This window comes from Podarcis tiliguerta, assembly GCF_965153285.1.
Source record: "Podarcis tiliguerta genome assembly, chromosome: 16".
Lineage (NCBI taxonomy): Eukaryota > Metazoa > Chordata > Lepidosauria > Squamata > Lacertidae > Podarcis > Podarcis tiliguerta.
Window position 1 is genome coordinate 39,519,530 of NC_139549.1, and position 12,091 is coordinate 39,531,620.

At 42.9% G+C, this 12,091-nt stretch overlaps 1 protein-coding gene across 13 annotated transcripts in view; it reads right to left on the minus strand.

Moving 5' to 3' along the window:
* Positions 1 to 12,091, minus strand: part of CCDC62 (coiled-coil domain containing 62) — an 18,502-nt gene continuing 6,411 nt past the window's right edge. For 7 of the 13 annotated variants that reach the window (XM_083418285.1, XM_083418288.1, XM_083418284.1 and 4 more), the window contains 9 exons: positions 11,756 to 11,927; positions 10,620 to 10,721; positions 10,043 to 10,131; positions 8,811 to 8,911; positions 7,173 to 7,877; positions 3,621 to 3,798; positions 2,787 to 2,915; positions 2,451 to 2,543; positions 1 to 339 (listed from right to left, as the gene is read on the minus strand). In XM_083418285.1, the coding sequence (XP_083274411.1) occupies positions 2,457 to 2,543; positions 2,787 to 2,915; positions 3,621 to 3,798; positions 7,173 to 7,877; positions 8,811 to 8,911; positions 10,043 to 10,131; positions 10,620 to 10,721; positions 11,756 to 11,927 (1,563 nt within the window). In that variant the 3' untranslated portion in view covers positions 1 to 339; positions 2,451 to 2,456. Of the gene's footprint in view, positions 340 to 2,163; positions 2,230 to 2,450; positions 2,544 to 2,786; positions 2,916 to 3,620; positions 3,799 to 7,172; positions 7,878 to 8,810; positions 8,912 to 10,042; positions 10,132 to 10,619; positions 10,722 to 11,755; positions 11,928 to 12,091 lie in introns of all 13 variants that reach the window. The other 6 variants (XM_083418283.1, XM_083418282.1, XM_083418281.1 and 3 more) reach the window with 4 other exon arrangements.

The following is a 12,091-nucleotide window of genomic DNA, read 5'->3' on the forward strand; positions in this document are numbered from 1 at the left end:
GCCACAAACACATATTTATTTCTTTTCTTAAAAATCACCTATTAATGACCAGTTACATATTTAAATAACCTTCCAAAAATATACTGGCAGTTAATCTGAGCATATGAAGTCGTTTTTATTCAGTCAGCATAATTCTAGTTTTTAAAATAAAAATTAGGGAATGAATCCCAGCGTTTTGTCACGGGTCTTTGGCACTGAGAGCTTTTCAGAGATTAAAATGAACTGAGCTGTAGAAGAACGCTGAGTGACTGCCCACTGAGTTTAACACACCATGATTATCTTTGTCTTCGAAAGGAAGGGTGCATTTCTCTGCTCTTGTGGACAAAACATGGGAGACACCTGCTTTGAAAAGAGAAGGAAAGTTTTGAAGAAGCAAAACACGCTGAAACCCCACACCTTAATTCAGTTCCAGGCTTTGCAGTTTTATGACAGCATATGGAAAAACACAGCCAGTTAGAACCTCAGTGACGCCTGGAGGGTTTTTTTGTTTGTTTTAAAGGTGTATTTACTTCATGGGATGAACTGTCTGCCATAAAGCTACCTTTGTGTCACTGCCGGAAACTTTCATTTCCAGTACTCCGCAAACAGCTGGCAGTTCAGGAGTTTCCATGTTGACAAAGATTTTTCCTTCATGGCTGACAGCAGGTTCATCAGCATTTACAAGCCGTGAGGCATGCCAGAGATGCCAAGGGCTCCAGTGTAACATAGTTCTAATTTCTTTTACATTTGTCTAAACTCCTTTCCAACACAAGCCTAGGCTGTGACAGGTCGTCTTATTTATTTATTTTATTTGCACATTTATAAAATGGTTCACAACCAAAAGCTGCTTAAACAGTGTACGATAAGAATAAATAAAATAGACAAAAGATTACTGACTCAATAAACTAAAAGCAATAAAACCGTTGGCAGACCTACTTGCAGCGACCGCTCCTCAGAGAGCAAGGCCTAACCAAAGAACAGTGAACAAACCGGACAAGACAACATTCAGGTTTTTTTGAAAAAAAAAACTGGCCACAACTTTATTGATTTCAGATGTAGATAGGATTTGGCTTATGCATTGGGTTTATAGTGCTCCCAGCCTCCTGGTGGAGAGCTGAGGAATGACAGGGTCGAGCCTAGGATTAATTACAGGTAGGTAGCCGTGTCATCTGCCATAATCAAAACAATATAAAAAAATTCCTTCCAGTAGCACCTTAGAGACCAACTAAGTTCGTTATTGGTATGAGCTTTATGAAAAAGTGTGCATGCTCACGAAAGCTCATACCAATAACAAACTTAGTTGGTCTCTAAGGTGCTACTGGAAGGAATTTTTTAAATTTTGTTTCAAGCCTAGGATTAGTGAGTCAACTGCAAGACTCTATGGGTGGCACTCCCAAGCCGCTGAAGGCAACTCTAAGGCCCATCAGCTGTACACCTCAGCTTCTGGACAGAGACTTCCAACTAGACCCCTCTAACAGGGTACCCAGTGAAAACACCTCTTTTGAGGTTGGAGTGACGCACCACTTCACCCGCTGCCTGATGTTAGACTAAAGGATTCCACCCAATGCCTTATCTGGTCTTCAGCTGACTACAGTTCTGAGGTCAGGTGCAGCTGACATTTATTGGCTGGGGGCAGACTAGAGCAAAGCCTGCTCCACACTGGTCTGCTCTTAAGCTCAGCCCACCAGTCCTGGCCAGATTTTAGTCGGCAAGTGATTCCAGAGGGCTGCAGCTGCATCACTAAAAGTCTGTTTTCTAGTGCACACTAAGTGGACCCTGGGGGCATGCAGTACTCTTGGCAGTGCTCCATTGGAGAAGTGCAGTTATGGCTAAAATTATTTAAATCTTGGGCACAAGTGCTGTATGCACACTGGAACCTGATTCCCAGCCTCTGCAGAAAGGAAATCCTGCCACTGTCATGGCATTTAAGTGCCCACAGATCACACTAACAAAATTCAGAGGGTTTGGCAGCCCAGGAGCAACAGGCTTGCCATAATACTGCTGCTGTGGTTTTGGGGAACCTAAGGGCAAACTTCAACAACATACACTGAAAGCACATCCAATGCACATAACTTTCCCCAAAACATCCTGGGGTTGTTAATGATGCAGAAAAATGTGGCTCTGTGCAGAGGAAACTACAGTTCAGGAACTAACTCTAGCGCTTTAAATGTGTGCTAGATGTACCTTAAATGTATGTTGTGGCAACCAACACGCATTACTCTCTGCATATCACATCTTCACCTGCAAATACTCAAAAAACAAATAACTTGTTATGAGTAGGGAACATAACACAAAAGGCAATTTAGAGATAACTTTGGCACAAGAGTTTTCCACACGAAATGTGCTGCTTTGCAATTGCACTTGGAACTTTATACCAGCAGGTGTTCATATACATTTTTTTTTATTGTGCTCTTCAGCTCTGTGTTGTGCACAGTCAACAAATATGGAGAGGAAAGGCAAGAACGACTGACCTGAGGTCATAAAGAAAAAAGGGAGAGCTTCATCTCGCTTTCCTCCGCACTTGGCAATCGCCCTTTGCAAAGGGATTCGCTATACTCTCCTGCCTGTCAAAGGACATTAACATCTGTATTACATCCTTAAGAAAATAACCATGAAAAAGAAATGTGTGGTTGCAGGGCATAAGCTAGGTTAAAAACTACTCATAAATACATTTGTTTTGCAGTATGCAATTAGTATAGTTAGATAGATAGATAGATAGATAGATAGATAGATAGATAGATGATAGATATTTCTGTTCTAAGTCAATTCTCTTTGTCACCAAAACTGTTTGGAAAGCCAGAAATTACCATATGAAGGCTGTTGTTGGGACTGCATCCAGGGCTGGGACCAAGCAGGTTGCTGAGCTCCAGGTCTGCTACCATCTGGCGGGACTCTGCCAGCAGCCGCTGCAGCTTGCTGGTGGGCGAGCAAGAATCCTAGGAAGAACCAGAACAAAATGTGTTAAGGAAGACCTGGAACCAGAGACACAAGGTGGGTTTGAACACAGAGATCATTGGGAAGGAAAGCACAGAGACAGCCTAACTTTGGAATATTTCTACATGCCTTCAGGGCTGCCAGCAGGTACTCTGGAAGCAGGCAGCAATGGGAAGCAGAATTAGCAGGATCAAGAACCTCAGCAGCCTTGGACCTTGTTTTTCTTTGGCAATCACTCGTAGCCGAGTAAGATTGTCTTATTCTTCCTTATTGTTCCTGATATAGAACTTCACTCACCTCTTCTTCCCTGGTTGAGGAGGTGCCGTTTTGTGGTTCATCTCAGGTGCCAATATGACTTGGGCCGGCCCTGGACCAAGCCTAGAAAAGAAACCTAAGGTTCCGAGTTCCAGATTCTGGGCAAGATGGGGACTGTAACCCAAAAATTATTAATTGCATTGCAGATGGTGTAGCTACTTAGTAGTCACATGCCCACATCCTTGTGCTCCAGACCCAGCAAAATGCCCAAGGATGGAGCTCTGCCAAAGGCTAGTGAGGAGCTGGAGGGGGAAAATGGGCAGCTGTGAGACTTCTGCACAAGTGATAAATGGGATAATTGTGGCCACCAGCAGATGGCTGTAGATCAAGGGTGCTACAATAGCCAGGGATGACCCAACAAAACATGCTGCCTCACAAAACCAGACACTCACTTTGTGGATGGTCAGATGGCAGCATCCGTTGGCTGCCTGGATGTCTGTTAAGCTCATGAACTCCGAAGGCAGCTCTCCTTCAAACAACTTTCCGTCTCCCTTGCTCCCGCTTGTCTTCTGGGTGGATGTCAGACAGGGAGCACCCAAGTCCGAAAAATGCAGGTCCACATCATGGTCACTGTGAATATTGAAAATAATACTTTTAGAAAGTCATCTTCAGCAAACATTGTAAGGAAAGGGTATAAATATGAGGCTTAGGGTACAGCACCATGCTTTTTAAAACATAAAGGGGATGAGAAAGCAACAGGCGTGCAGGTTGATAAGGCAATTCTGGACTGGTGGAATCTAATTTTAAACTCCCTTTAAAGAAAAATAAGTTTCTATTTCTTATGACTGCAGAAACTTGGTTTGCAGCGGAGGAACCAGGGCCCTGTATTTATTTTATTTCATTTACCAAACGTGCATACTGCTTAATTGTAACAGAACCTCTAAGTGGCTTACAAGAAGTATTTGAATTATCCACAAAAATAATTAAAAACATTTCAAAGACAATTAAAATCAGCAGTAAAAAAAGAGAAAGAAATGGAAACACATCAACACCTACATTTCTGGAAATGCTTGCCTAAACAAAAATGCATTAAGCAGGTACTGAGAAGGGTATTTCAAAGGCTCCTGCCTGAGGTCAGAAGGCAGGAAGTTCCAAAGCGTAGGTGCTGGCAGACTAAAAGAACAATTTATGACAAATGCAGAACAAGTAGTGTGCGGCACCTTTATTATTATTATTATTATTATTAAATTAAATTTCTATACCACCCTTCATCTGAGAATCCCACGAGAGTTTACAATACAAAAACACAAAAATACACAACATAGTAACAAACTAAAACAACCCCACACCCCGGAGTTTAAAAGGCCATAGACTGTGTAGTTAGCCAAAGGACTGGGAGCAAAGAAATGTAACAGTGCCTTTGTCTTGCCAGGATTCAAGCTCAGCTCATTTTCCTTCATCCCTCCCAGCACTGTGTCCTGGTTCCACACAGCCTCTTCCGATTCAGATGTTATGCAGAAACAGAGCTGAGTGTCGTCAGCATACTGATAGCACCTTGTCCCCAAATTCCCAGTGACTGCTCCTGGCAGCTTCATATAGTCTAATTTGTCAATACCTAAATGATATTGAGAACGAGAACTTGGCCACAATAAGGAAATTTTGTCCATGGTATGACTATTTCCTACCTTCCCATTTCGACCCTCTGGCACCCTATCTGCATAACCTAGCAATTCTAAAAGGTAGACACGCTTTTACTCTCGCAAGATTAAATGTATTGCCCTCGGTTGTACTTGAGGGACGATTCCAACAGATTCCACACGAAAAACGATTATGTCCCCGTGGAGATGGCAGTACTGAATCGGTGGCGCATGCCTTTCTGGCTTGCACTCTGTATAAAGACTTGAGGAATGAGATTATCACCCTTCTTGTATTGTCCATTCCGGGTCGCCCAGCCACTGCCACAGTGTCCTTTCTCTTGGCAGATCAAGATGAGCAAAGGTTGCAAGGTTTTTAGCTGGGGCAATCAGAATAATAGCCACTATTTGACTATTGATTCAAAACCCTAAAATGTATTTTATATAATTGACTTTTTATTTGTATTTCTATTATTTTTATATCGTATTGTTGTTTTATTGCTATGGCCAATGGCTGATGCAAATAATGATTCATTCATTCATTCACCTTCATATAGACATTGAATAGCACTGAGGATAAAACAGTGCCCTGTGGCACCCCATTGCATAACCCCGAGGGGGCCAAAAAGGGACAAGATACCTGCTTCTCTCTCTCTCTCTCTCTCTCTCACACACACACACACACACTTGGTGAGTGAGCTGAACCATGAAGAATGGCAGTAGTTGCAGGATATGGGTGCTATTCAACTAAGTTTTACTCAGAGCAGATCCACTGAAATAAAGGAACCTAACTCAGACATGCTTATTTAATTCACATTTCTATACCTCTTGACTGTAATAAAACCTTGAAGCAGTTTACGAAAAGAACAAAATTCTCAGTAAAAAAAAATATTTCAATGGGTCTAGTCTGAGGAACACTTAGTGGACTACCACCTTGTTTCCAATAATGGCCAATGTGGTCCCTGCCCCCAAGATGTTGCTTGCCTACAACTTCCATTCCCTGACCTTTGTCCACGCTGGTGGGGCTGCTGGGGCCTGGGGCCACAGCTTTCAGTGGGACGCAGGTCTGCAACTGTGCAAGGGGAATGGCCAGACTCAACCAGGTGTACAAACCAGCTCTGCTGCTGGGTCATGTGATGAAAGGAGATTACAAGCAATGTGAAGTCTCAGCTCTTTTTATGGGCTTTGGAAGAAAGTGAAGAGATTTATTTACAGCTGGTGTACTAAGCTAGAGGGGACGGGGTATGAATTCCAAGGTGAGCTAGATGGGGCTGCTCCAGATCCACATTCCATTTTAAGTCATGCGCCCTTGAAAGCAGCTGTGTGGCTGACCGATGCTGCTCTGACCAGCCCCAGGCCCTTTGCACAGCTTGATTCTCTCCCCCACCCCCGCAAAAAAGTGGCCAACAGAAGCTCACGCATATCAAAAGTGCAAAGTGAACTGTGTGAAGGTTAAAATTGCAGGCCATGTTTGCAACGGGTTTGTTATAAGAGGGCTCAAATCACAGGGTGGTGATTTTGCCCCTTTAGTTTCTGGTCAAGGGGGGCAGGAGTTGACTAAAACGAGGGAGGGGGGGTGTCCCAGAATGAGGCCTGTGGATTTCATCCAGGACTCTCTCCCCTCCGCCCAGTCCCCTAGTAATTAGAGTAATGCTTTATGACAGAGAAGACCAGAGGAGCTGAGGACTTGAGCTGGAGCTGCTGCCTGAAGTGAAGCAGGCAGAAGGCACGATTCTGCTGAGCAAGCAGTGACAAAGACTCAGGCAGTTCAGATGCAGACCAAGATTGGCTGGACCAGAAGCTTTGTGCTGCCCGTCAGTTTAATCTGATTAAAACAGCCTTTGTCCATGTCTAGCAGCAGACTAGCCAGGTAGCCACCTGCCTGCCTGTTTGTGTCCTTTCCTTTTCTTTTTTGCTCTAAGACATAGGTAGGCAAACTAAGGCCCGGGGACTGGATCTGGCCCAATCGCCTTCTAAATCCGGCCTGCAGCGTGTTTTTACATGAGTAGAATGTGTGCTTTTATTTAAAATGCATCTCTGGGTTATTTATGGGGCCTGCCTGGTGTTTTTACATGAGTAGAATGTGTGCTTTTATTTAAAATGCCTCCCTGGGTTATTTGTGGGGCATAGGAATTCGTTCATTCCCCCCCCCCCAAAAAAAAATATAGTCCGGCCCCCCACCAAGGTCTGAGGGACAGTGGACTGGCCCCCCGCTGAAAAAGTTTGCAGACCCCTGCTCTAAACAGTCTGATGAAGACAAGCTAGCTAGTTTATTAAAAGATTGTTCATAGGTTTTTCATTTGGAGTAGGGACAGTCATAGCTAATAAGAGAATGGACTAATTTTGTAGGCAATTAGCAAAATACTGAACCTTTTCGACTTGCAGCTTCTAATCGCAGCCTGAGGACCGTTGGGAAAAGCTCCGTGCCATGAACCTGCCTCTCCCTTCACAGGCTTGAAAATCTGCATCCACCGCTGGTCACTTACAGGCTGGTACATTGCGACTTTGTTTATTGAGCTGCGGGAGCAGTACCCCGATTCCAGCCCTTTAAATGGACTAGGAGACTTGCTGGGACTCAGCCCACATGTGCCCATCTCCTTATCTTTACAGTCCTCACCGGATTTCTCGGACAGCTTCAACCCAGGACTCTGGCAGTTTGTGGGCTCGGTGTGGCAATTTAGGTCGAGCCAATGCTCATGAATTGGTAAAGATGCCGCAAAGCTTTGCTCTGGCGCCCGGGCCATTTCCCTGCCTTCTGCCTTCCACATGCTGTCTGACTGGGAGGCAGGTCTGCTGTCTGTCTCCCCAGAACTCAAGGAACCGCTCTGATCCAGCTCTTCCCTATGCATAGTTCTGGGCCCATAAAACAGCCCTTCCTGAAACTGATCCAAGCTTGCTGGCTGTCTCTCCTCGGGGCCCTTTTGCTGCCTATTCTCGGCTCTGTGTGCTTCGCAGATATTTTTTGAACTACAGCTGGGAGAATGCACAAACCGGGTGTGTATCTTCTGGTGGGCTTCGCTACACACTGTGTCTTTGTTGCCGCTACTTCCAGGATCTGACAAAACTATCTCTGTGCTATATAAAGGGCACAATAAGGAACTCACGTTATCAAGACTGCATTTAACAACTTAAGCCTATACATAATCTGATCTGCACCCATCAATCTCTACACACTTCGTCCACCCAAAGGTGTGTCATTCCTGTTTCAGACATCCAGGATCTTCCAGCCCTTGAGGATTTGTCCACTTGGCTTCTACTGTTGCTTCACAATAAGTTTCAAGGGAACTGGGAGTTGCGGGTACTGCTAAACACATAATCAAATAACTGCTGGTTTTGGGATCTGTAAAGGGACATCCTCTATCTGTTTCTCTGCCCTGGCATGCCTATTTAGCCTGCAAGAGTTTCCTCTTCAGATTGGCATAAACTCTACAGGACGTAACAGAAACATCTGCCCCCATCTCTCTTGTTTAAGCTGAGCCCAAGGGAAAATCCTTGTAATGTCATCAGTTAGCCCTAATTAAAGTTGGTATTCTACTGTCCTGAACTACATGCTGTGAGACAGCTTAGCAACCTGGTGGCTCTCAATACAGGCAATGCCAAGTGGCTCTAATTTAGGAGAACAGAGTCTTTCTAACACGGCACAGCTGGGCTGCCCCGATTCAGTCTTTTGGCTGTGCAGCTTCCATTGCTGATCTTTTCAAGGCTGCTCCAAGTTGTGTGTCGAACCAAGAGCAGGAGCATAGTCAGCTGCTAAGTGACCACGCTCCAAGAATGGAGCAGAGGGCAGCATTTCAACAAATACTGTTGGCTGTACTATGATTGGTATGGTGCATTTCTAGGGGTTTCCTCTTAACGAGTGTTGATGAATTAGTGCTTAAATAAGCTCTATGCAGGGCTGGAAGAACCAGGCTTAGGATTTTGAAATGTTTTCCTAATCCTGCCTCTGTGCAACACGTAAGTCCCCTTTAAAAGCAGCCTTCTCTCCAGAAAGCCATGTGCCGCTTTTACCTGGCCTCGTGTGCCTGTGTCTTATGTTTCTGCTTCGTTTCCTGGGAACTCTCCAAGTTGAAATGCAGAAACTGCAGATCCCGTTGCTGCTTCACATAGATCTAAAGGCAGACAACAAAACAACCAACAAACCTCAGAAAAGAAAGCACTTTACTTTGATACATTATTTTTGCCCTTTTTTTCTCTTCACAGACACACAAAGCAAGAAATTTAAAATAAAAACAATAATAATGAGGGCATTCCAGATAGAGTTCGTAGAAATTTTAAATGGTTTGTTTTTAAGATTTCAGAGAACTATCAGAAATACCTCCCACTCCAATTTTTCCATATTCAGTACATGCTCCTATAACAATTGTAAAGATTTGTGGGGGAGGGAAAAAAGAGAAAAATATTTTTTTGCTTTGTTTTCATAGATACAGTGGTACCTCACAAGACGAATGCCTCGGAAGACGAAAAACTCGCAAGACGAAAGAGTTTTTCGTTTTCTGAGTTGCTTCGCAAGACGGATTTCCCTATGGGCTTGCTTCGCAAGACGAAACGTCTTGCGCCTTTTTTTTAAAATCGCCAATGCATTCCTATGGGAAACTGTCAATACACAGCGGTGCTTCGCAAGACGAAAAAACTCGCATAATGAAAAAACTCGCAGAACGAATTAATTTCGTCTTGCGAGGCACCACTGTAATTCAAGACTAAAAGAAAACAAAATTCCTCTGTACATGTAAAAAGCAGTGCTCCAATTTTAGTTATTTAAGTATCCCACTCTGTTTTGAGGATCTCCAGGTTCTGGCCATTCTAAGCCTCTAAGATCAGGTCAGGCTGAAGGATGGTGACTGGACTACGGAGCCCCAATAAGATTCATGGCTATGCCATGGCCTAGACTATCTAGCTACTTTATTGTTCTCTCAGAGCAGCATACAGATCATTAACACCATGTACAAATAAACTATACCAAGCTGTTATTTAACCACAAGCATTTGGAGATATCCTCCAGTGCGTTTGAATTTAAAATATTTTACTATATTTCACTGGAGATGCTTTAGAGACATTCATCCTTTCTGTTTAGTTCACATATTCCAAGACTGAGCCCCAGTATCAAAAACAGGTTCTTCAAACAAATTATTGCAACAGCCAATTCTGTTCACCTTTGATTTTTGTTATGTTCCTCATTGCGACATAAAAGGACAAAAACAAGTGCAATCCCCTCCCCCACCCCACAGAAACTGGAGTCAAACCTGTCGCAAATTGCTCAGTTCTGTGTCAGTTCGCAGTTGTTTAGATTTAGCAGACTGAAGCAGCTGGTCTTTTCTGTTTGCTCTTTCAGCTGTTAGGAGAGAGGGGTTGAACGGTTGGTGATTTTCCACAACAAAGAATTGCACAGAGAAACAATAAATAAGCAATAGTCATAAAGAAAATGAACGCTAATTTAGCTAACGTTTTCATTTTTTATACACAGGGATTTCTTTAGAATCAGGTCCTTAGGGGAGCGATTTCCCCTCTTGTGAAGCAGGGATCGGGATTCCGTGGCTCTCCAGGTGTTGTTGGACTACAACTCCCATCATTCCTGACCACTGGTCATGCAGGTTGAAGGGTGTTAGAGTCCACCTACATCCGATCAAAGGTTGGAGGGAATGGTTCCACTCCATATGGGAACTAGTCCTGATTTCTGGCTGGGTATTTTTGATCAACAGCTGATACCTAAAAAAAGAATACAGGCAAAAGATCCAACCCCATATTTGCTAAATCCGAGGCAGATGGACTGTAGGCTCCCCTCAAAAGCTAAGGTCCAAACATTAGTTTTTGTCTACTCACCACTAAGCATCAATTCATTGTTCAAATAACTGTTTTCTTGCTTGAGGCGTATGATTTCCTCCCTCTGCTCATTGTTTTCTTTTGTTTTCTCGCTGAGGTCACCTATAAAACAAAAAGAGAGGGTGTTGCTGAGATGAAATATCTTCTAAAGACAGTTCACATCTATTTAAATTATCCTAAGCATGAGGTGATAAACCAAAGGTCCGGCAAGAACTTTTTGTTGCAATGCAACACTAAAATTCATATCATTGCAACAAGGATTAAAACTATACACTGAATATATAGTTTATCATTAGCAGTTTATTGTACATTATTACCAACAAAATTGTACATTAACTATAACTGGCTCATTCGTGGCAGGGTATCTGAAGGACAGCAGGCTACCATAATAGCTTGCACACACATTAAGGTTTTCTGCTCTGGGTACCCCACCGTCAGAAGTGAGGGGGTCGTGACCAGACACTGGGCCTTTTCTGGGGTCAAACACTCATTGGGAACATCTGTCAAGAACCCATGATATTATCATTCAGGACACCAAATAATAATAATAATAATAGTAATAATAATGCCTGAACTTTGGGTCACACTCAGATTTCCAGCTAATCTGCTGTCTTATTTTGCTCCTGCATCTATTGTTTCTTTTGTTGTGATGGATTGTATTTATCCAATTAGCAATTTGTAAAAGGTTTGTTGAAAGCTGCCCTGGGGCCAACATTGGTGGAAAGGTGGGGTACAAAGTTTTAAATAAAATAAATGTATGTTAACTTGCAGTCTGATTATAGGAAATAGCATATACTTTTTTTGGAGGGGGTCTTTTGCTTCTGATGCATTCCAACAAGAAGGAATGGGGGAAAGTTATTAAATGCTTCCCTTTCCTTTTTAAAAATTTGTTGTAGTTTCTGCTCTTTAAATTCTAAGTTCCCGTATATTCAATATCTGAAAAAAGGCACCTACATATTGAGTTTAGGGGGAAACTGCAAATTTACTTAAATATGAAGGCAGGTGATTAATGAACTGAAAATTCTCTGATTGATGGATAGCCTGATTCATTTGGCTGGAGCAAATGCAAACAGGAACACTGTCCTTCTCCAACTCAGTTTTTAGATTATGAATATCAAATTCTAAGCATTGTTTACCTTTTAATTTGCTTGTTTCCAACATAAGTTCCTTCAGCCTGAGTTTAAAATCCTGCTTTTCCCTATTGACGCTTGATTCCTCCTTCTTTGCTGCACGCAGAGCGTTTTCTAATTTTTTAAATTTACATGTAAATTCAGTAATATGATTCGTTGCTTCAAGTATGTCATTATCCTAACCAAAACAAAAACAAAAACAATTTGGTCCATTGTTTTGCCTTGTTTGCTGCCATCTGTGCCTCTTTCATTTTATATGTTGAATGCTGAAAGTTATTAGTCTCATTTCAAAAACTAGCTCAGAGCTTGGCAGTGTTCATCTGATTGAATGAACTCTATCAC